The 25,528-nt window shown below is 39.4% G+C and overlaps 1 protein-coding gene across 1 annotated transcript in view; it reads right to left on the minus strand.

The window, feature by feature from the left end:
* Positions 1-1,519: 1,519 nt before the first annotated feature.
* LOC128888008 (uncharacterized) overlaps positions 1,520-25,528 on the minus strand; it is a 365,762-nt gene continuing 341,753 nt past the window's right edge. Inside the window, exon 11 of the mRNA XM_054144586.1 lies at positions 1,520-4,404. Within this exon, the coding sequence (XP_054000561.1) occupies positions 4,147-4,404 (258 nt within the window). The 3' untranslated portion in view covers positions 1,520-4,146. The remainder of the gene's footprint in view (positions 4,405-25,528) is intronic.

Consider the following 25,528-nt stretch of genomic DNA (forward strand, 5'->3'; position numbering starts at 1 on the left):
GGGGGGGCAGAATACGTCCACAGTAATCCCTAATTGTCGTCAGAGGCGACTAAAAGGGACAGGCAAGATCGCGGGCTATGGCGCCCGCGGTCAGGTGGGGAGGTAAATGGCTCCCCATCGGTGAGGGCGCTCCGCTATGACATAGCGGAGCTGGCGCTGGGGAGCACCGGTAGTGTTCTTTTGAGATCCCGGTGCTCCCCCCTAGAGCGCCGTGCCCAGCCACCGTGAGGTTTTAGTGGGTATTCCCCTTCATATCAAATCAAGGGGCGAGTCCCGCACTACCCCCTCCATTTGAGGGGGTGTGCGTAAACGCATTTCTCCACGTAAAAAAGAAAAAGGTGCCCTCCTATCCCCGGGAGGTGATTCGGGACTATTTTCGCGGCAGGGAAGTTGTATTTACCGACTAGTACCAAGTAATACACACGAGGGAGACGCATCGCGGGGTTCCACAGGGGTCGGTATTAGAACCGCTCCTGTGGAGCCTGGCGTATGGCGCGGTGCTGCGGGTTGCCCTCCCCTGGATACGGGTGTCATCTGCTATGCCAGTGCTTGGAATTACTTGCACATTTCGGCCCGATTCCTGAAGCACCATCTTCTGCGACCCCACTACCGCTCTAGGCTAGACGGCCGAGCCGGCGATCGTACGCGCAACGTTGTTTCTCAGGGACATACTACAATAGATATGTCGGGTTTCACCCGCGTGAGTAAAAATTCCCTTGCGCTGTCAGTATTTTTTATTTTTACAGATCAATAAAGTTATTAATATTTCGTTTAGGTTTATAAGCACCTTCTATATATACATATAACAATAATAATATATGATATAATGTTTGGAATTTTGTCAATAACTCTTCACATCACCCAAGAGGTATTATTGTTGATGCGTTTTTTTAAAAGTGGTTTCCCCTATAGGCCTATTCCACCAAATGTTAATAAAACCGATAATAAAATTAATTTTCATTCGATCTTCTGGGGCGTTTGCATGATTCTAGAAGGGATGGTATATCCACAGATAATTGAGACGAATTAGTTCGTATCAACGACGATAACGATGCATCTATAAAGATGAACGTTTTTCTGTTTTAATATTTTTCATTTTAGAAAATGAACATTCACATAAGTATGTGGACCCAAACGTAGAAAAACTTCTGAGACCAAAATTTCGGAGAAGTGGATAACACGATGCATCTAAAATTTTGAAGAACTCAACTCCCTTTTCTAACCGTGCTTTTAAAGAAAGCATCAATTATCTGTGGATATACCATTCTTTCTAGAATGGCACCACTAAGGCCAACGTAAGCAGCAAGAGAGGTACGATCGACGTCGACAGCGACGAGCGGCTTTATTAGTCGAGAATGAATTCTTGAGAAAATCGGCTGTTCAGTGAAACGATTACGATAAAGCGTTTAAAACTTGAATTTAAGTTTTTGTTTTTCATCTGTATAAAGATATGAATTTGGATAAACATTTTTTAATAAACTGACGACGAACTGGATCAATAGTGAATGTTAATTTATTTCACTGCTACACAACACGGAGATCAGGCATTGGCAGTACAACCGTTGTAAAGGAACAGTTTTCGACGTTTAAATCGGACAGAAAATTTTAATCAAGATTGTTGCTGCGTATCAGTTGCGGAACAAATAGTATAAGAGCTTCTGAAAATTAGAGTGGTGTAATTCAATTGTATTTTGCTTTAAAAAATGCGTATTTACATATGTTCTATTTAGAGAACAGATGTACACCACTCTTATTTTCAGGAACTCATGTACAGGATGGAAAAAAATTAATAGTCACCACTCTCAGCGGTTATTGTACACATCTGGATCAGTGGACATTTGCAAAAGATAGTCCGTAAAATTCATTATAACCTCAAAATTTAAGATCAAAGTTGTTTTTAATTTTAAAGAATTCTGCTCAAGGAGTAGGTAAAAAGCTTCAAAGAAGCCACATACCGGAGACGAATCGTTTTCGCGTAAGAAATTGTTAATTTCGGTGGCGGCGCCGAGGGTCCCCCACCCTACCTCATTCGTATACGCATACGCGATGGTGAAGTGTAACCGTACCACACAAACGTAATACGCAGCACGGAAGAAAATGGAACGTGTTACGTATTTTCTCAAACTGCTTTTATTAAATATTGAACGGTAAATTCTAAATTGCGTGTTTTGTCGTCTTATAAACGATATTGTTTATTTTCCGACGATCGATATTTTTCTTTTTCGTAGTCAATCATTGAAAGTGTAGAGTGTTATCGTGCTTTTGTTAATTACATCCATTTGATGCGCTTTTATTTGCCAAGGAAATACGTTACACGGTTTGTATCATATTTTACAAGTCTAGCAAAAACATAAAAAAAAAGTATTTCTTAAAAATCTAATATGTGAAATATGCATACACATTAAGAAATTAATTAGACAGCTTTGGCAGTATATTTATCGATAAGAAAGTTAATACATGAAAGTTATGAATTAATTTTTATACTATTACACTATGAGATAGTACATTGGTTTTTTCTTTCTCTATTTTCTGCTTGATTTTCATATATATATATTTTTTATTCTATTTAAATTGATTTGTATTTTATTGAACATTATGTAAAGAAAAGTTCTACAACTATGATTTTCCTTTGGAATTATTATATAACAAAATTCACAAAAAGATGTCTCGTGTTCCTTGAAAGTCTGAATCTTCTTTCTGTGGGTACACATTGTTGCATTTTTTAACGAACAATGTATCAAAGAAACACGAGAAATTAATAAATAGCTGGATTAAATTTTACTTTGGGACACCAAAAATGATAAACTTTTTTTGTACCATTTAGTAGTTTTTGATGCCTAGATTACGAAAATGTAAGTTAAAATGTTAGGAATCCAACAGTTAAAAAGATACGCGTGTGTAAAGTTAAACATTTTTGACGTATTTAGCTGGTTAATTCGACGCCATATTGGCTTTGACCGTGGGTTTGGTGGGTAATTAGGTCGGTAATGCCATTCTGTTGTCAACAGACGATCATAGATGGCGTGAACGTTTGTTATGAACGCTTGTAACGGTGTAGTGTGTACTGTTTCGAGGCATATACTTTCAGCTCAAAATCCTGTTACAAAATTTAAAAAGCATACGCTTTGAAACTATACGCGTGCTGGGGGGCCTCTCCCCCCCCCCCCCAGGCCCCCTGCCGGCCGGGGGCTGCGTCCCCTCGACCATCGGCGAAACTATAAATACCTCGCAGGCTAACTGTGTACACACCTGCGTGGTGCGCTGCAGTATTCATTGTTGGGGGCTTCGCCTCCAAACCCCTGACTGAGAGATAGTCCCCGGACTCCCATTTTTTCCTCATGCGTGATGGAAGCATCATGAATGAACATTAAAAAGACGGGAAATGTGAATAGGACGCAGAACGTATGTAGAGAAAAGAAGAGAGAAAATGGGTTTTAATATTGTCGCCGCACCCGTTAAAAGTGTTCATAACAAACGTTCATGCCATCTATGATCATCTGTTTACATCAGAATGGCATTACCGATTTAATTACCCACCAAACCCACGGTCGAAGCCAATATGGGGTCGGATTAACCAGCTAAATACGTCAAAAATGTTTAACTTTACACACGCGTATCTCTTTAACTAGATTCCTAACATTTTAACTTACATTTTCGTAATCTGGGCATCAAAAACTACTAAATGGTGAAAAAAAAGTTCATAATTTTTGGTGCCCCAAAGTAAGGAGTAACCAATACCTATACTAACTTTTAAAATATTAATTTGTCCTTACATAAATTATGCGTAGCCACTTTTTTACAATTGAAAATACTCGAACATTTACCATTCTCCGTTTAGAAGAAATTACATTCGAATAAACCAGGCTGTAAAAGGCGTATACGACGATTAACATTTACAGTAGCAATTAATTAAGTAGAATCTCGATACGCAGGTGCGAACTTTCATAATAAATATTTCAGACACCATAGAAATAAAGCCTTGAGCGAATATAAGTACTAAAAATTCAAAGAACAACAAAATAAACATAAGTACAACGGTATTCAAGGCAACAATTCAACTTCTTCCTTTCAATGTTAAATCATGTGTATACGAGAATTGTTTAGAGAAAGCGTAATACAAGACACCATTGGAAGAGTATCATGTTTTCAGCAGGTTTTTGAGGCGCCAATTTCACTGCCGTGACTGCTGGAAGCTTTCGAATGCCTTTCTGGATCCATAGCGATCGAGATGAACTCCTCAGAGATTTTCTTGTCCAGTCCTGTGTATGTTTGAGCTAGGTCGACTTGATGTCCTCCTATTGAAGACATTCTTTTAACCGACTCTATCTTTCCTTCGACTTGCCCCTTTCTTTCCATTGCACTTTCATGTTCCACAACTGAGTGACGTTTATGTTTCGATCGAATCTGCAACATAATATCATTTAAACTATTTTGGTGTTGAACAATGATATGCTATTGTAAACTACATTTCCGAAATGCGCCGATGACGATACAATGATTATCACTTAAAATCGTATACCTAATAATTTGATCGATTTTTTTACTATAAAGCATGAAAATTGTATTAATTAATTAAACTCATTTTTAGATATACAGTGTATAGTATTATGACACTCCATTTAATGTGTAATGAAATTATGTCAAGAAGTTTAGTTTAATATTCAGTGAAGTAAATCAAATTTGTTGTCACCTATATGGGATCAATCAAGACGAGTTGCTGTGATATTATGAACACAGATGCGTAATAAAAAGAAACAAAGTTTAATAAAAGATAAAAAGATATTGTGTTAAACTCTCTGTTTCTCCCTCTCGCTCTTTCGCGCGCGCGCGACGCCTTTACCTCGAGTCTCGACACTTGGGCTCAAGGTTTCTGCTTTCGCTTTTTGAAAAGCTATTCTAGGATACTACGCCTATTTATAGAAAGTTGTCAGTAAAAGTTGCACAGAAGAAATGAGATACAATTTTAGTATAATATATAACATAAATAATTAATATTGATATATTGTAGGAACCATTCCAATTATAAGGCTCTTCTAAGGCATTCTTGTAATAGTTGCATTGCTTTATTTTTTATTTCAATACTTTTCTACGTTTGGTGCTAATGTAGGAGTAGTAACTTTTTATCTTTTTTCAACATCCAGTTTTTTATCGCACCTTTGTTTTTAGTTTATTTAATGCCCAAATATTTCTTTTGGATTTAATGATATGAAAAGTGATAAGATCGAAATTAAAATGGTTCTTTTTTCACTGAAGGTATTTTTTTTTACAAATTATCAAGATCATTAACTTTTTATTTAACGGAAATGTATACTTTTAACCGGAACTTGGGTAGGTTCTGTGAAAGGGCGATCGTAGTATGCGAGTGAGAGCCATGTAAAAACATAATTTGCTTTAGACATAAGGAATAAGGTAAGTGATGTGTGTGATTACACGTAGTAGATAATATTAATAATCCTTATATGAGAATATTTGAGGTTGAGTGAGGGTTCATTGGAAAAAAGGAAGGTTCAATACACTAGAGCAGTTCGAGTACTCGGAAGAAACGAGCAGCTCGAAGGAACCGAATAGCTCGAAGGAACCGAGCGGCCAAACCAAGTAGCTCAGAGAGAAGCGAGTAACTCGGACCGAAGCGAGCGCTTCGGAGGAGGCGGATTCACGTTGCCGAAACGTGACGGTCCGTGTCGTATAGTCTGAAACGATCTTTACTCGGTTCTTTTGAGCTACTCGCTTCTCTCCGAGCTACTCGGTTCTTTCGAGCCGCTCGCTTCTGCCCGAGCTACTCGGTTTGGTCCGAGCTACTCAGTTCCTTCGAGCTGCTCGTTTCTTCTGAGTACTCGACTCGGATTGAAAACTAAGTCTCAGCTCGACTCGACTCGCGAGCAACTCGAAACATTGGAGTTTTCTGCAAGCCTACAATACACCCGGCTGTGGTCATGATTCAACGAGATTCTTGTTAATATCTAATAATATGAGTGTTCAAAGTAGAGCAAAAATAGGATAAAATACACTTGCAGAATGCATGTATTTTTAGGTCACTAAAAGAGTTTTGTAACTCAAACGATGACCAAAGCCGGATGTGTTGAACCTTCCTCCTTCGTATGAGCTCTCACCAAGCCTCAAATATTCTGATATAAGGACGAAAAACGAAATCATTCCTGAAAGCATTCCTAACGACGAGTTCCACCATTTTGTGGATAATGCAGTGCAAGTCACGTGACAAATTTAGTTAAGGCAATTGGTATGAGATGGCGCCTACTGCAGAGGACTGCTAACGTGAAATCAATAGCGAAACTAAAGCGCTGGCTTCAATACATATGCGATAGTAAAAGCGTGTAGGCATTTTGCAACGATTGTAGATGAAGTCATGGGCATTGTCGACATACATTGACTAGAATCTGCTGCGAACTGTATGCATTTACTAAAGTAGCATTCTTATTATAGTTTTTGCATAGTTTTGGTATTGTTGGCCGGAGGGGGCCACCGGTGAGGTCCCCGAGGTCCTCTTGGCTGCGTGGATTGTCGCCCCTGTTCCGGTCACCTCGGTCTAGTTGTAAGAACGGAAGAGACAGTCACCCGGCCATTGATTCTTTCCGTTTCTTGCTAGGTCTTCGCTTTCTTTTGGCCCGGGCCTATCCTTAACGAGAACGTCGGTACTTCACAGGGTGGTTCATCATTGGACGGGACCATACTACCTATGCTTTGGTAATGCCGTAGCTGAGTTGAGCGTTTGGTGAACCGCATCCCTCAGGACCCGCAGTGCCAGCCTGCATGTTTTCCCCTCTACACCGTGTCGGCGCGATTGAGAGCTCTATCCACCCCCGTCAGACTATTCCTGGGCCGATAGTCGGTCACCGTTCTCAGCCTACGTGTCCCATAATCCGGGATCTTATCCCTTCAAGTTTGCCACCCCTCTACCCCCTTCCCTGACTTTGTTCCCTAGTACTCCCCTCTTCCCTCTTACCCCTCCCGCCTCTGTTCTTGAGGTGTTAACTAGATCGCGAGCAGTTCAGAGGCCGTCCCACCTCCTTAGTTGGCTAGCCTACCCCACTCGGTTCCCTATATCGGCGATGGCCCGTTAGCATTGCTCGATGTTCGAGTTGCCGGCTTAGTTCCTCACATCTTGATGCCTCCGAGTCCTATTCTAGGGGCCGTGGGATGGTTCTGGTAGCGCACTGCTGTGCCTTGGAGGCCAAGGCAAGCCTGTGACTGTCCGTCTATCTCCCTCGGTCTTGTCTAATGCTGTAAAGGGCCTACCCTATTTGGGTTTTAGTGTCTGGGTTGTGTATCCCAGTAGCTCTTAATCCCTACCGCCCTGGCTGTCGCCTTTGTTTATTGCGCGGTAACCACCCGCCACAGGGTTCACTTGAGATCCCCCCTTTTCCGTGTCGAAAGGTTATTTCTTCTATCGGCAAGGGTCACCACCCCTTCCACAGGGTTATTATTGGGTTCATTTTCATAGAGCCGTTACCCCTTTACGTGATATAGTGTAGTTGTTTAGTACGTTCACCACTCGTCCTAGGTCTGAATACTTTCCTCTATGAGGGAGGCGCGCAGACCCTTCTCTAGTGATTTTTTTTCTTTTTACACCCATTGCTGGGGAGTGCCATTTTACACTTGGCTAGTGTGAGTGTTGGTGCGTGTAGGGAGTAGGGCGGGGGCCCCGTCTTCGCTCCCCGCCAGTGGACCCCTTCCTCGGCGAGTTGCCACTTCGGTTCACAGTCTCGAGGCGTCCTCCGTAGCTCCTCTTTGTACCGATGCGGTGTTCGAGTCCTCCTTTTTCTTACGCGTGCCATGTTTTACCATTTTAGGATGTGTATCTTTGTGTTGGTTAATGGGCATCGTCTATTTTCCATGGGTCGATCTCTTCTAGGAAGGATGCTATTTTGGCTCGTTTCATTGTCGGAATCGTGTCTAGTTCCAGGAATAATTGTTCTAGGTGTTTCCTTCTGGGCGTTGTGAGTCTTGGGCAATCGCATAGGTGTCCGTTAGTATGAATGTCACGTTCCTTGCCTCTTGTTTGTTTAGTTGTATCGTCTGTCGCGCTCTTTTTTTGTTTTTTGTTTCTGGGTCTAGCAGCTCCTTAGCTCTGTCTGCAGTCCCCAGTATCTGTCCATTTTACTTTCTTCGCTATTTCCCGCAACATTTTTATTGTAACATATACAAAGAATTCAAATGTTTCATTTACCCAGATACCACCGGACGTCCCATGAACGTCCAGTTTTCATGTCCAGTTTACGTCCGACGTCCTTTGTCGGACGTCCATGGGACGTAAATTTTGTACGTCCCAAGGACGTCCGCTCTGAATTTTCTAGATTTAGAAAAAAATACTTTTTTTTAACATAAGATACATATTTATTTAATATGTAGAACAGAATATTTGTTTCCGAATACAAAATACACTATTCACAATATTATTATATAGAGACGCGGTAGCGTCTCGACGCCAAGTACATGAAAAATTATACGCCACCGTGTATACTGACGCTAGCGCTACCACGTATCTTTTACTCGTAAAACTGCGATTCCAACCTAACCTGAAACTTCTGTCATTAATATCTCGTTACGCCTGCTGTATTTTCTAAATATAAAGGCATTTTTCTAATGTAAATCGCATATAAGCATTCTAATAAAACCAAAATCAATAAAATCGGTATATGTACAGCTGAGATATCGTAATATCATGCCATGAATCGGTCAGAAATTGTAGATTTTTCTTCTGATTCTGATTCTTATTCTTATTCTTTTCGTCAAGATTTAGCCAATAGGAGCTAAGACCATTCGTCGATTCGTCGATTCGTCGACTCTCGGAATCAGTCGGCAAGGCTCGTCGGTCGGAATTGTAATATGGCTGTCACTCATGCCGCTCGTTCATTTCTAACCTGTAACTGTCAGTTTGCATTTGTGACATTTGGTTTCTTGCAACGATTATCTGACATGCATTGTGCGTACTTTTGAAAACCTAAAGGACTGAAACTGGAATTATAATACAATAAATTGTGCGTTACCAATACTGGATCTCTTTGTACATTTTCCCACTTTATTTATTAACATTTAAATTTGTTACAACAAGATTTTCTGCCACGCCTTGTACATACTTGTGAATTTTATTCTAATACAATAAATTGTGCATTACACATAGTGGATTTCTTTCTATATTTCTCATTTCATGTTTAACATTTCAATTTCTAGCAACAAGACATTTTCCGATGCGTTGTGTGCACTGTGGAAACATAAAAGACTAAAACTGGTATTATACTATAATAAATTGTGGGTTAGAAATAGTGTAGACCTCTTTTCATTTCATACTTCATTTTTAACATGCAAGTTTGTTACAACAAGACTTTCTGTGTTGTGTTCCGTGTGCTTTTGAAAACTTAAGAGACTGAATCTGGTATTGTAATATAATAAATTGTGCGTTATTCATATGACATTAATTTTATTTGTAAATAACACATACAAACCTTATTTTACTTGCAAATTAATGTAGAGCTTAAAATAAAAATACATTTGTCTTTTATTATAGTAAGCGTAGAGTCTACAATATACATAATGTGTCTGAAGCCAGATATAGGAAAGAGACCAGCTTCAGTTCTTTAAGTTTCCAAAAGTATACAGAACGCATTGCAAGATGTCTCACTGCAAGAAATTTAAATGTTAAAGATAAAGCGAGAAATGAAAAAAGAAATGCACTATTTGTAGTGCACAACTAATCGTATTGCAATATCAGTTTCAGTCCTCAGAATTTTCAAAAGTACACACAATGGATGGCAGAAAGTTTTGTTGCAAGAAATTTAAATAATGAGAAAATGAACAGAGATCCACTATTTGTAACACATAATATAGAAAAAGAGAGGTCAAACTTAATCCTTTAATTTTTCAAAAGTACATATGACACATGACAGAAAGTCTTGTTGCATTTAAATGTTACTGATAAAGTGATTACATTTTGTCTTTCATAAATTTCTTGCAATGAGACTTCCTGCAATGCGTTCCGCGTACTTTTAAAACCTTAAAGGATTCAAACTGATCTCCCATTTTCTATTATTTGAAGTCATTCACTATAGAAATTAGCTTTGTAAAAAGAAGTGAGATCTCTATAAAAAACTTTAAAAAAGTAAAAAAATTACGCCAAGTACATGAAAAAATGGAGAACTTAAAGAGTAATCATAGAAAAATAGGAGATCCCCCTAAAAAAATTCAAGAAGTGCTTTCCAGCAAAGTGCAAAGGCGACACTGTATAACACAATGAAAAATTCGGTGCTTTACAGCTATGCGCAGCTAAAACGCTGTGTTCAACAGTGCAGACGTTCGGACCCTAATGACAACGCATGTAAACTGACTGCTCCGGATTTGGTGAAATGAAGAAGCTAAATAGTGTATCAACCACAAACTGAGACTGTTTAGACATTTTCCTAGATGTCCGTGGCCTGGAAGTCAAATGCTTGGCGTGGCCAGGCAAGGTCAAGGTTTTGATGAATAAGAATTATTTTAAAATGTAAAATAATGAAAATGTACTCATATTGTCAGCATTTTAAACTGACAAATTATCTCATATTGTCAAAGTTTTAAATTGATAAATTATGTGAAAGTCTGCGAGTGAGAAAGTATGGGTATTGATGATCTAAGAATACTTTGCCTCGATCGTCCGTTGTCTTTACGCACACTGTCCACACACTTCACGCATACACTACAATTCGCAACAGTATATTTTTTTCCGTAGATAAAACACATATTAATCTAATATTCGCAACAGAATATATGTTTGCACATGTAAAATAAATGTTTATTCAATATTAGGAATACAATATTTTGTGTATATATGAGATGTGATATGTACGTAATATTCGGAACTATTTGCAATTACGTAGTAAATTAATTTTTCTAGCTTCTCAATAAAAAATTTCAAGTTATTTCGACCAATTTCAAAAGAAGGAATTGTGTTTTATAACGTGTCCGAATATTAATGCGAGTGTCAAAAATTTTACCTAAGGCTTCGTTGAAGAGATATTAACAAAAAACCCCGACCAGTCAGAGCACGAGTATACCGTTGAAGTGGCTGCGGCAGCGAAGGCTACGCGCTAGGAGGCTGCACCCATGTCCTTTGATGCACGTCGAATCACTTGTTTGCGTACAAGCCCGATCGCTTAGCGCGTAGCCTTGACCTAGCCGCTACCACGGCCGTTTCAAGGGTATACGCGCGCTCTGATTAGTCGGGGTTTTCTGTTAATATCTCCTTAACGAAAGCCTCGGACAACATGTTCGCTAAGCAAAAAGTTGTTTCAAATCACCTCCCGAACCACCCCTTTCAAGATGTTACAACATTTTTGGGTCGCCCGGTATACTCTCTCTATGGAAATACTGTCTGACAATGAGTAGGATTGTGATAATATTTGGTGGGGTCCGGAAATATTGAATAGTGTTATATTTTTTTTCCAAAAATTATTTTATTTCACACTTTTTAGTGACAATAACAATAATTATGAGCAATATGGGTAATAGTAATAAGTAATAGTTGCAAATGGGATCATCGGGAATACATGTGCAAATAAATGTGAAAGGATTCTTCGCGTTTGGTAAATTCCTTGTCTAGCTAATTTTGCAGTAACTATTTTTAAACAATGAAAGTATGCATACATTTTTCCAAAAGGAATACACGAAAACATCTACTATTAGATGTGAATAGTTTCATCGCGATCGGTTAATTCCTTGCCAAGTTACATTAATGAATAGGAATTTTGCAGTAACAATTATTATAGATAATAATAAAATTCATAAATTTTTGCGAATGCGATCATCGCGAAAATCTGCCCGCCAGCAAAATGTAAGGGGTTTCATCGATTTTAGCCCGAACATACGTGAAACAGTCGTCGGTACTACAGCGAGTGTTCAGTAGCAACTGTAACAGTCACGCGAGGTAGAGTTTACTGTAATCGCTGTTTTCTTTAAAAGTAGCAGAAAATAGCACCCAATTCTTTGTGCTCCTGAAAGGGAAAGGTTCAGCCTTTCATATGGTATTGATTATACCTCAGGAATATACGAAAATCGACTTTAAACCTTTATGTAAAGTTAAAATTTTAATCCGGTATACTTCCTTTTACTTAAATAATATTATTTAACAAGTTGTTAACATTTTGACTTGCTTTATGCACTGAATGTAATCTATACTAATCTAGTAAACTTTATAATTCATTGGAATTTTGTTTTCCCTAGCAAAGTTTTTTAGAATCGTACATTGAAGATAGGTGTCATAAGGGTTTTGCTTCGACAAATTTCAACTGACGTTGAATACGCATCACAGCAAAATGGAAGCAAGTATAAAAAAATGGATCGCACTACATTAAATAGCAATTTGTTCTCTATCCGCGTATGCAAACAGTTTTTCCATTTTTCGAATTGACGAATATAGATTTTTGATCGCAGCGAGCCATTTTGTCCTACTGTGCAGCAACCTAACCTAAAATTTCTTTCAGTAATATCTCGTCACGACTGCAATATTTTCTAAATTTAAAGGCATTTTTCTAGTGTAAATCGCATATAAGCTTTCGAATAAAACGAAAATCAATCAAATTGGTCTACGTACAACTGAGATATCGTAATATCATGTCATGAATCTGTCAAAAAACCGTCGAATCTTGTTCTTATTTTTCTGATTCTTCAAGGAATTTTTCATCAATACCTAGCCAATAAGAGGTAAGGCCATTCGTTGATTCGTCGATTCTCGGAGTCATTCGGCAGGGCTCGTGGCGGCCACTCATGCTGCTCATTCATAACTTGTCCAGTGCCAAATTTTGTACAGGGTGTATAAAACTTATTGGTCGCCACTTTCAGGGGTTATTCTACACATCTGGATCGGTGGACATTTGCAAAAAAAAACCGACCGCAAAAACCATTATGACCTCAAAATTTAAGGTCAAAGTTTTTTTTAATTTTAAAAAATTCTACTCGCGAAGTACGTAAAAAGCTTCAACGGAGCCACATGTCGTAGACGAACCGTTTTCGCGTAAGAAATTGTTAACGTTTTCCAAATTCTCCATAGCGCGGAGCAACACAACGGGACGCCGCAGCGGCGCCGAGGGCCCCCACCCTAGATCCTATTCGTATATGCACTCGCGATGGTGAAGTGTGACCGCACCACGCAAACGTAATACGCAGCGGGGAACAGAATGAATACAATGGATACCTGTAACTTCGTGAACGTGCGAAATTGGAGTCATCGATATGTAAGTCAGCAAGTTATTAATTACTGTTTCATTTTCTCAATGTTACTTTTATTAAATATTGAAAGGTAAATTCTAAATTGCGTATTATGTCGTCTTATAAACGATATTATTTATTTTCCGTCGATCGATATTTTTTTTTCGATATTGTTTTTTTGCGTAGTTAATCATTGTAAGTGTTGAGTGTAATCGTGCATTCGACGAATTAAATGCATTTCGATGCGCTTTTATTTGCCAACGAAATACGTAACATGGTTTCATTCTGTTCCGCGCTGCGTATTACGTTTATGTGGTGCGGTCACACTTCACCATCGCGCGTGCATGTACGAATACGAGCTAGGGTGGGGGCCCTCAGCGCCGCTGCGGCATCCCGTTGTATTGCTCCGCACTATGGAGAATTTGGAAAACGTTAACAATTTCTTACGCGAAAACGGTTCGTTTCCGGCATGTGGCTCCTTTGAAGCTTTTTACCTATTCCTCGAGTAGAACTCTAAAATTAAAAAAACTTTGACCATAAATTTTGAGGTCATAATGAATTTTGCGGTCGGTTTTTTTTTGCAAATGTCCACCGATCCAGATGTGTAGAATAACCTCTGAAAGTGGCGACCAATAATTTTTATACACCCTGTACACTATTGAATTATTCACGATTTGTAATTAAAGTGTGTACTTTTTTCAGTTCTTTATACCAGCAAAATGTTTTTAATTTAGTAACAAATTGCAGCCAGAGTTGTAAAGTGTTGATCAATTTTAATTACAAGGTAAGTTGCCAAAATCTGAATTGTCAGATATCTTTATACATACCAGGAAACTGTTTTTAATTTAGACTGTTTATGTAGAGTTAACAAAAACGAAGTTGTCCTGAGGAGGTTATAGACGGAGATAGAATTGTTAAGTGTCGATCAAAAGATATAACATGACAAAAATTATGGCCGACTGTTTACAATCAGGAGGCCAAGCTACCGTATTAAAAGTTGGTACAAATTTTGTAGCGCCGCCTGGGTTTGTCTTACCAACTAAAATGTAGAGAACATGCGCGTATATGTATATGTATGTATATATGTATAGTAGCGGGCTTTTCAAATTGTTTTAAATTATTTGAAAGAAAGTAAACCAGAGAAAGGCAGACGTAGTTCAAAGGATTTTCGTCGTTTCAAAAAATATAATTTTTGAAACGAAACCAGTATTTCAAAAATAGCTCAAAGATATATATTTTTCCGCGGTCTGAAAGTTAAATGCTTGGCGTGGCCCCTCCACTTTTTCATTGTAGTTGGCGTAATTTTTTTACTTTTTTGAAGTTTTTTATGGGATAGTGCATTACTAGGAGAATCTTTGAGCAAAGCGGCAAGGCGCAATACTTCGACGTTTTTGAGAAAAAATTAATTTAAAAAAATATAACACCGCTTCGGTGCTTATTTTCGGTTCCGTTAGAATAGTTCACAAGGCGACAGCGTAGCTGTGACAGATAAGTCCGCGCATAGTAGGCTTCGAGCTTGAGTTCGATTCTCTCGTCCGGTGTGAATTTTTCTAATTTTTTTGTATTTAACGTGATTACAAATATTTATTCCTGTACAAATTTTGCAATATTTTTCAGGAAACGTTTTTTTTTACTTACGCTACTAACGTAATGTAGTAAACATTGATACTCTAAAGTCATTGAGTAAAAGGCAGTATTTAATCATAATTAAAATATACAAAATACAAAATGCTTCCTGTCTTTTAGAAAATCAGTGAGAAATTTCATTGCGTGAAGACGTTATTAAAATTCATTCCTTGATTCATGATTTGTTGAGCGCTTCCGCTTTTTCTTTGACAATAAAGTATGCTTGGCTCGATACAAAATTAATAGAGGGAAGACCTGTTACGTATGCACACCCTTTCTTTTCGAAGCTCTCGTTCATTTATTTTATCTACCCCTTGGAACGTGGAGTCTGGTCTTACCGAAGTGCACCCTGCAGCTGTACCATAATTTTCTCAAAATCATCTTTTAACTCGCGTTGCGTGGGCAACCCTTTATCTAAACTTTCCCTAAAGCCCCACAGATGTTCACTTCTGAGTAACGAAAATCTCAACCGCCAAATTTCCATATATGGGAATCACTGACGTATCCCCACCAATATCTAGGGGTATATAAACCCATGATTTTCGTTACTCGCGGGGATTAGTACGAAAGAGTTACTTGGTAAAGTCACGTCGATCGTCTTCAGAGTTGTGCTTGGGTGAGATCGGGCTTCAGATCCCTTTCGATCAACATTAACCATATAGATCCGCGAGGACGGTACAAAATCTATTACCGCATAGAAGCATTCTCGACCCCCGCATCGCCAGTGCGTTAACACCGTGCAACAATTAGGTAACTAAATTCATACACTAACCGCGACAATACGACACTGTACAATTGTATTATTAGAATTATTCAGTTTTGAATATATAATCATTTGTTAACCTTAAAAGGTCTGTTAAATCGTTATTAAACCTTCACCATTGGAACATTCGCTCGACATTTGAACCAACAATCTAAACATTCACTCAACGCTGTCGCGCAACACGCACATCGATTCACTCGTCCAGAGGTACCATTTAAAACTAAACATAACTATTACAAATATAAGGCGGAGACGTGGCGTCAACTCGTCGCCAGTGATAACGCTATATAATATTTACAGGTTTAAATGCATGTAATTATAGTTAATCATAGTAAGGTAGGTTAATATTAATATGAATAATGCGCAAACAAAAATTTATATACAGAAAAAGTATTTACAATGCTTGATATCGGTCGGCGAATTTCACTGTTCGTCCATATCGTGTTTTAATCGATACCGCTTGCTTAACCCCTTTCCGTACTTTAGCAAGTCAGACTCGCGATGAAGATTTTGACCCAAACATGAATATCGTGAGTCAGATTCGCGACGAGATTTATGGGTATTGCGATTGTTTACAAGGATCAGTCTGGTCTGTTTAGCGCGCGTCGATGCCTACCGCTTGGGCCCGAGTTTCGACGAGCTAAATGGCACTCGGGAAGGGGTTAAGGTTGCTTTTAAGTTTTCGGCTTGTTGTTTGGTCGCTTGTACTTCCTATATGTGAACTATTTCTTTCTGTGAGTTCTGTATGGTAAAATATTTATTATTACGACAGATTACTTCATATGGTCCATCATATAATGGTATAATGATCGTTTTTCCGCGTCATGTCTAACAAATACATGGGTTGATGTTTGTAAATCTTTATGTACAAATGTTTTGAGTGTACTGTGTCACGACCCTTGACAGTGTTGTGTATTTTGCATATTTTGTCTGAAACGGAAAACGAAATCGGACGTGGTTAGATTATTTTGTTCGTCTTTGAAAAATTCTTCCGGTAATTTAAGATTACATCCATAAAGTAATTCAGCCGGGGTTGCCTGTAAATCTTCTTTGAATGTAGACCTTATATCTAATAAAATGAACGGTAAGACTTCGGACCATTTATCGGTTTCGTGACAACGAATTGCTGCTTTCAATTGTCGATGCAATCTTTCAACCATACCGTTCGGTGCAGGGTAAAAAGCGGCAGTTCTAATGTGGTGTGAGCCTAAACATTGTGTGAATTCTTTAAATAATTGTGAGTCGAATTATTTGCCCTGATCTGTAGTGATAATGGCTGGAACACCGAATCGTGACATCCAGCTTTTTAATAGGGTATTTGCTACTGTTTCGGCTGTAATGTCTTCAATCGGCCAGGCCTCTGGCCACCGGGTGAAGCGGTCGACACAGGACAGGCAATACCTGTATCCTTGTGAAATGGGTAAGGATCCTACTACGTCTATATGGACATGATGGAATCGCACAGGCGGCACTGAAAAATTTCCTAATGGGCATGTAGTGTGTTTTGTAATTTTGCTTTTCTGACACGGTATACATGTTTTGCTCATCTATTGCAATCTTTGTTGACAGAAGGCCAAATAAAACGATCAGTAATTAGTTTGCGAGTTGCTTTAATTCCCGGGCCGTCCATGCAAGGTATTGAAAACTCGATTACGAAGATCTTTTGATACATACGGGCGAACTGTAGGAGTAGACATGTCGCAGAATTCGTTTTTTTTCCTTCTTTTTTAATTGGAAATTTACCTTTTTTTTAATTGATGGGCAGTTTCAGACAGCAAGAGACTTTGAAGCTCTTCATCTGCCTATTGAGACTGAGCCATTTCCAAAAGATCCACGCGTTTGTTAATTTCCTCTATTTTGGACAATGCGTACGCAACAAATTTTCTTTTCCCGATATGTGCTGTATGTCAGTGGTGAATTGTCCAATAAAATCTAAATATCTAAACTGTCTGGGGATGGATCGCTCTAGCCGCTGTTTAAAAGCATCTACCAAAGGGTTATAATCCGTGTAAATGGTAAATGTGTGACCTTCGAGATTATGTTTAAAATGACGGACCGCGGTGTAGGTTGCTAATAGCTCTCCATCATAAGCACTATATTTTCGCTGTGCTGATGAGAGAGTCTTGGTAAAGAAGGATAGGGGCTGCCAGGTATCGGCTACTAATTGGTGAAGTGCTGCTCCGATTGCAAAATCAGACCCATCGACGTTAAGGCCTAATTTAGCGCCAGGTACCGGGTGAGCGAGGAGGGTTGCTTCGGCAAATGATTCTTTTACCTGGATAAAAGCATATTCGGCTTCCTTCGACTAGACAATGCAAGGAATACCGCGAGTAGGTGTACCTTTCAACAGATCGTTCAATGGGACTTGTAATTTTGGTGCATTAGTTCTTTTAAATTTCTATGTTTTAGACATTTTTTAATGGCATCAACTTTGTCTGAATTTGAAGCAGTACCTTTGAATCAACAGTATATTCTAAAAAGTCTGTAACGCTATCGGTAGCCGCGGCCCTCTCTCTCGCGCCAACGCACGCCGTCTCCCTCTCCACGACCGTTATCACCGTCCGCCGCTAGTCGCGAGTCGCGCGCTGCGATACGCACGACGGCTCGCGCAAGCGAAACCGCGTTCCATTATACATACACGGTGGGCCATTTTAATCTACCCAGCCGGATATCTCAGGTTTTTTGCACGCTACGGAAAAAATGACCTAGACAACGGTTGCTCAGAAAAATGGAGGCCGCCGATTGGTATAGTCAGATTTTACCTTGCAATCAATTTTCAAGGTTAATTGAAGGTCAAATCGCGTTTTTCTTATGGAAGCCTATATTTTTCAACCCTGATTCTGAAAGAGCGGAAAATTTTACGTTCGAAACCATATTTGAAAATTTTTTTTTCCGTGGCCCTTAAATGTTAATTACAAGGGGAACACCGAAGTCAGTCAGTCAATCTTACGACCACGTAAACTGAAACCACATTTAGGCTAGCCTTCTTGAACCCAGGGTGGAGAATTAAGTCACCACTTATTACTTTGACCCACATCAATTTCAAGTCGGTTAAGGTGGTCTAGTACATTGACTTTCTACCTCATCTGACCTTACATTCCTTGGCGTTCAAATTTATTCCGACAAACAAATAGGCGCAACTTCGCACAACTGATTCATGATTGACTAATTCCAGTGGGTAAAATTTTTTCGCCTACAGCCAAGTTTTCATCCTCATTGACCTCGGAAAATTTTCATTGTGCGCCCACCTGCTAGCTTCAAAATTGATAAATTTTAATAACCGCGTGCGCTATAAACTATTCAGATTAAACACTTGAATAAACAAGTCAAGTCCGAGGATGGCCGATTATTCTCCTAATGAAATAGTCGAAATAACTTTAATTCTCGGAAAATGTAAGAACAATGCACGTCAAGCAGCAAGACTGTACGTCGCACGGTTCCCGAATAGGAGACATCCCAACCACAGAACCATAACACATTTGGTTGCCAGAGCTCGTCGAGGACATCTTCATCGGCAACGCAGGCGTCGCCAATACGATGAGAACGATGCTCGTGTAGTAGCGGTTCTCGCTGCTGTTCATCTTGACCCTTACATTAGCTCTCGATAAATTGAAAGAGAATTGGGTTTACCGAGAAGAACAGCATTGAGAATTCTGAATGATCTTAGATATGATGCCTACCACATAGTGCTGGTCCAAGAGTTAAGACCAGTACACTTCCAAATGCGAATAGAATGTTGCCGTTGGGCATTAGGCATCATTCGGAATGATCCAAATTTATTCAATTATGTGCTTTTCTCGGATGAATCTCAATTTTGTAGTACTGGAGAGTTGAATCGACATAACTGCCATTATTGGGCAGATCAGAATCCACATTGGTTCAGGGCTGTAGATCATCAACATCGCTGGACCTTGATGGTCTGGTGTTGGATCATAAATGGGTACGTAATTGGACCCTACTTCTTTGAAGAAAATGTCAACCAACACAGCTACTTGGCATTGTTGAGATATCACTTGCCAGAACTTCTTGAAAATGTTGATATTGAAACAAGACGAAGAATGTGGTTCCAACAGGATAGTGCGGCATAACATTATGCAAGAATTGTTAGGCAATTTTTAGATACCCTTTACTCTGGAAGGTGGATCGGTCGAGATGGCCCAATAAATTGGGCTTCTATCTCACCTGACCTTACACCCCGTGATTTTTATTTATGGGGCTACCTGAAAAATGTCGTTTATGCGCAGAAGCCCACATCTAGAGAAGACATGATAGAACCCTTTCGTCGGACTTGCGCTGCCATCCCCAGACAAACTTTCCTCAACACTGTAGGCCACTTCCAAAGGCGTTTACGCTTATGCCTACAAGAAGTGGTTGACTGACCCGAGTGGGCGGCATCGTGGGAGGCAAGGGGGTTTTCCCCAAAGGAAACAGTCCTTACTACGTCCACGCCGTTGTTTCTGGGTAACGCTAAGAGTAAGGTTTTGGAAAGCTCAAACTACAGCAATCAAAACAAAAAATGAACTTCTGCATGGTGGCCCGGTTGGCTACCAACCCTCGGATTAGTTGCTAGCTTCAGGTCATGTAAGTGGTGACTTAATTCTCCACCCTGGGTTCAAGAAGGCTAGCCTAAATGTGGTTTCAGTTTACGTGGTCGTAGGATTGACTGACTGACTTCGGTGTTTCCCCTTGTAATTAACATTTAAGGGCCACAGAAAACAAATTTTTTAAATATGGTTTCCAACGTAAAATTTTCCGCTTTTCCAAAATCCGGGTTAAAAAATATAGGCTTCCATAAAAAAAATGCGATTTGACCTTCAATTAACCTTGAAAATTGATTGCAAGGTAAAATCTGACTACATCAATCAACGGCCCCTATTTTTTTGAGCAACCTTTGTCTAGGTCATTTTTTCCATAGCATGCAAAAGAACTGAGATATCCGGCTGGGTAGATTACAATGGTCCACACTGTATATACTGCCGCCGTGCCACTTGAGAATCAGAGTCGCTCGAGCTGGCAGTACGGCACGTTCCTTATTAATAAGGACCCATGTAAATCTGCACACTCGCACTGTCACATTTTTTTGGAAGTGTTCCGTTCCCGGTTTCCGACAATTACCTCCTACGGAGTAGTGACGGTCGAACTGATACGTTAGCACCTTTCCCCGTCACCTGCACTCTCCGTTTATCCTAAACCCCTACGCCGTGACTTAGTTCACGAAACGAGGGGTATCCGATCCCCGGTAGACTTTACGCATTTGTGGACTGTCTCCGGGCCTCCACGATCTCCCAGCCTGGGGAAAAACCTCCAAAGCATACCGCTTCGGCTTTCTCCCCCTGTGAGGCGAAACGTCCCCTTCGACCATTTGAACCTCCCTTCGCGGTAGACTCGGTGTGGGCTATGCATGTGTGTGTGTATATATATACACGTGTATATATATATTTTTTTTCTTTTTAATGTCTGTTCACCGATTACGCTGAGATGGCTTGACTATTCAGAATGAAACCTGTTGCATCTTGTAGGGCATGCCCCCCCCCCCCGCTGATCCTGCTATCAAGACTTTTTGCGATTTGTCGTTTCTTACCCGTCTTTTTTAGCAAGAAACCGTGATTTTTAGGTATGCTTGCCAATTACATCGAGATGGCTTGAGGAATCGGAGTGAAACCTCTTGCATCTTGTCGAATATTTCTTCCAGTTGGTCGCGTAAAAGAAACATTTTGTGATTTGTCATTTTTTTCCGTTTTGTTTTTTAAACAGAAAAATTTTGTCCTGCTTCTTACTCCGAGACGGATGGACCAATCAAATTGAAACTTCTTGCATCTGGAAGAGCATTTGCCATTTGGTCCCATGACAAAACATTTGTCCTTAGTTTGTTTTTTACCACTTTGTATCACTTTTTATCGCAAAAAGCGTACTATTTCACGTATGTTTGGGCTGAAATCGATGAAATCCCTTACATTTTGCTGCCGTACAGGTTTTCGCGATAATCACATTTCTAAAAATTTATGAATTTTTTAATTGTTTATAACTATTGCTATTGCAAAATTCCTTTTCTTTGCTGAAACTCGGCACGGAATTAACCGATCGAGATGGAATTTTCCGCATTTCATGATAGATGAATTCTTGATGTTCCCATTCGCAAAAATGTATGAACCTTCCATTGTTTGAAACCATTATTGGTGCAAAATTGCTATGCTCTGGTGTAGCTCAATAAGGAATTTACTAAACGCAATCAATCCTTTCACATGTATTCCTGATAATCCCATTTGCAACAATACAGGGTGTCCCAAAAATGTTGGATGTTCTTGAATGGGGTGTTTTGGGGGGGGTGATTTGAAAAAAATTTTTCGTAGCGAAAATGTTGTTCGAGGCTTTGTTAAGGAGATATTGACAGAAACCTCCGACCAATCAGAGCGCGAATATGCCAGTGGAACGCCTGCGGTAGCGTAGGCTTCGCAGGTCCTGCACCGGCATACTCGCGCTCTGATTGGTCGGGGGTTTTTGTTTCTCGAATATCTCCTTAACGAAGCCTCGATCACCATTCTCGTAAGGAAAAATTGTTTCAAATCGCCCCACCCCCCGGTACCACCCTTTTTAAGGACCTTCAACGTTTTTGGGTCATCCTGTATATTGGTAATAACTATTGTTATTGCATGAAACCTATTGGTTACAGATTGCCACTAAAAAGAGTAAAATAAAATAATTTTATAGAAAAAAATTTAACCGACTTCGAAAAAGGTGCGGTGAAAAGCATGAAATAATTTCTAGTTAATGTATATGAATACGCACTAGCTCTACATATAATTGCTTAAAAGTATGGGAAAATGCAGTGAAAAGTGTGAAATAATTTCTATTTAAACTTCATTGTTATTCACCATCGTTTGATGAATTTGGTTAAATTATTCAATACATCATATTAAATGCAATGCACATTTTTCGGAGGCGGTGCATAATGTAAAATTACTGTCCTAGAGAATTATCGAGGACTGTCTGGATTCCAAAAAGATCGCTATACGTCAACACGATTCGTCTGTCTCTCTCTCTTGTATACAGAAACTCTCCGTTTTTGTGAAGCTCGTGTTGATTAATTTTATTTTATCTACCCTTCTGGAATTTGGAGCTCGGTCTCTTTGGAGTTCATCCTGCAGCTGCATCCTCTTAATACTATCTTTGACTTGCGTTGCGTGGGATAATTTGTAATCTACCCTTTTCCCAGGGCACACAGCTGCTGACCTCAGTGCAACGAAAATCCTAACCTTCAAATTTCCTAATATGGAAATCACTGGCGGTTCCCCACCAATATTTAGGGGTATATAAACCCACGATTTTCGTTGCTCGAGGGCTAGTACGAAAAAGTTACTCGTTGGAGACGCATCGATCGTCTGTAGAGTAGCACTCTAGTGAGATCGGGCTTCAGTTCCTTTCGATCATCGTTACCATATAGATCCGGGAAGACGGTTTTAAAATCTATTACGGCCATAGAAGTACTTTCGACCCCCGTATCGCCAGTGCGTCAACATCGCGCAACACTTAGGTAACTTTAACTTCATACACTAACCGCGACAACACGACACTTCACACTTGTAATTAGTATAGTTATTTTTGAATATATACACTTTTGTGTAAACTTAAAAGTCTGTCAGATCAATCATGAAACCTTTACTTTGAAATCAGCAATTCTAGCCAGTGTAACGATTCCACAACATAATAACTTTACCGCTCGAGTTATTATTCTATTAAATTAACAAGTTGCGAGGCTTTATTAACAACGCGTGTTACACTTTAACAATACGATTTAGTCATTGTATACTCAACCCAAACTCCTAAACTTAACCTATCCTGCGGTTACCCTTTACTGGGAGATACCGATTCCTGCAACTATCTTACTTCGCGTCAGAGTCGTCTGCATTATCTACTCTATCCTCAAATTTTCGGCTCCATTGATACATACTAATTAATCGTATTGCTCTAATTCTCGAATCCACCCCACTCGCTGGGCTCACACGCGCATCGCTATCGCCCTGGCTCGTAACACTCTTCTGTCTCTCTGACAATGTTGGCCACCACGGAGAGCGACGTGGTGCGGAGAGACGTAAACGGCTGGAAATTTTGGCGTCCAAATTGTTCTCCAAAGATGGGAATACATAGAGCGTCACCGCTGATGTACGTCACGTAATCGTGATCGACGCGTGCGAGAAATATGTTACAAAGCTTCGTGCTTCGTCTGTTTTGAACTTCGAGACTTCTTAACTTTCTTGTGATTCACCAGTTTCACATAAAAATCTTTGTTTCTTACGTTAATTCTGTCAACTCGACAAAATTCTGTTCGAGCAAAGATACCGAACAACTACCTACAGACAAAAGTAGCAGTAATCAATTTTGCCGCCCCTCCCCTCAAAAAAAGCCCCAAATCTACTTAAACTATATTTCCGTGTACATACTATATACATTAACTATTAATTCCACATAGACAATAAACATGTATACATTGACAGCATTCAATATTTCCGCCTCTACCAAAAGCTAACCCAAACCGGAATTAAAAATTTTTTACATCTGCGCCGCCTTCGAAAAATGTGCATTGCATTTAATATGATGTATTGAATAATTTAACCAAATTCATCAAACGATGGTAAATAACAATGAAGTTTACATAGAAATTATTTCATACTTTTCACTGCATTTTCCCATACTTTTAAGCAATTATATCGAGAGCTAGTGCGTATTCATATACATTAACTAGAAATAATTTCATGCTTTTCACTGCATTTTCCCATACTTTTAAGCAATTATATCAAGAGCTAGTGCGTATTCATATAAATTAACTAGAAATTATTTCATGCTTTTCACTGCACCTTTTTCGAAGTCGGTTAAATTTTTTTCTATAAAATTATTTTATTGAGTTTATGCTGATATTGCCGTCAATATCAATCTAGTTGCGACCGTCGATGAGGTCTTTAGAATTTCGCGTGATTCCGATCCTCAGCAGCTGTCCGTGTCGTAAGCTTGGGAAAACCCATGAGTGGCAGTGGCCTTCCGCAAGACACCAGGTAACCACCCACCCTTGCCTCCAGGACCGCTGGTGGAGGCGTACCTACGAGGGTGGTGTGGGACTCTAGGTACTCTGATTGGGCTTTGTTTCTAAACCAAGTACCAATCAGGGTGCATTTTGAAAATGTAGGAGTGACAAGTAAAAGTAGGAAAGATACACCGCGGTATCTTCAATTGTCACCCCAAAAGAGAAATGCAGATTCTCACCAAACACCACTGATTCAACTAACTTGTAGAAACCTGCATTCACCAATTTCTTAAATAAAGTTATAGTTATTTGTTAAAATTGTTAAACACTCATTACGGTTCTGCTACCTTAATAGTTTAATTAATTCGGTTGTCATTAACGTTCACATCCGAAATGAGCATACCAGAAAGACGTTCTTTCAAATACAACCAGCTATTTTGCTAACGCCGTAACAACATGTATGACGGAAAAACATAACGAATCGGACGAGAACCTCAATGCCATATGCTACGGATACAACACTTCCATTCATGAAGCCACCGGTTGCAATCCCTTCGAACTTACCTTCGGTTACAAACCTAATAACCCTTCGACAATTCCTACACACACTAATCTTAAATATCACGACCTCGTAAAAATTTGGAAAAACCGACATGACACATACATACAGAAGGCTAGAGAAAAGACACAGAAAGCTAAAGAAAAATACAGGAAAATTACGTGGAAAGATCTTCTACGAAAGAGGCATAACATTCCTCAGATTTATGCTGATACATCGGGAACCTCGAACGAGCCGATAAACATTTAATGATGTAACAGTTAAATTCCGATAACTAAACGACGTAAAACTAGTAAAACTCTCAAATTCTACCGTCTGTATGTTCATGAGTGAAACAACCGGACAAAAGTTGTTCGCTTTCGAATATTGT

This window comes from Hylaeus anthracinus, unplaced genomic scaffold (assembly GCF_026225885.1).
Source record: "Hylaeus anthracinus isolate JK02 unplaced genomic scaffold, UHH_iyHylAnth1.0_haploid 11989, whole genome shotgun sequence".
Lineage (NCBI taxonomy): Eukaryota > Metazoa > Arthropoda > Insecta > Hymenoptera > Colletidae > Hylaeus > Hylaeus anthracinus.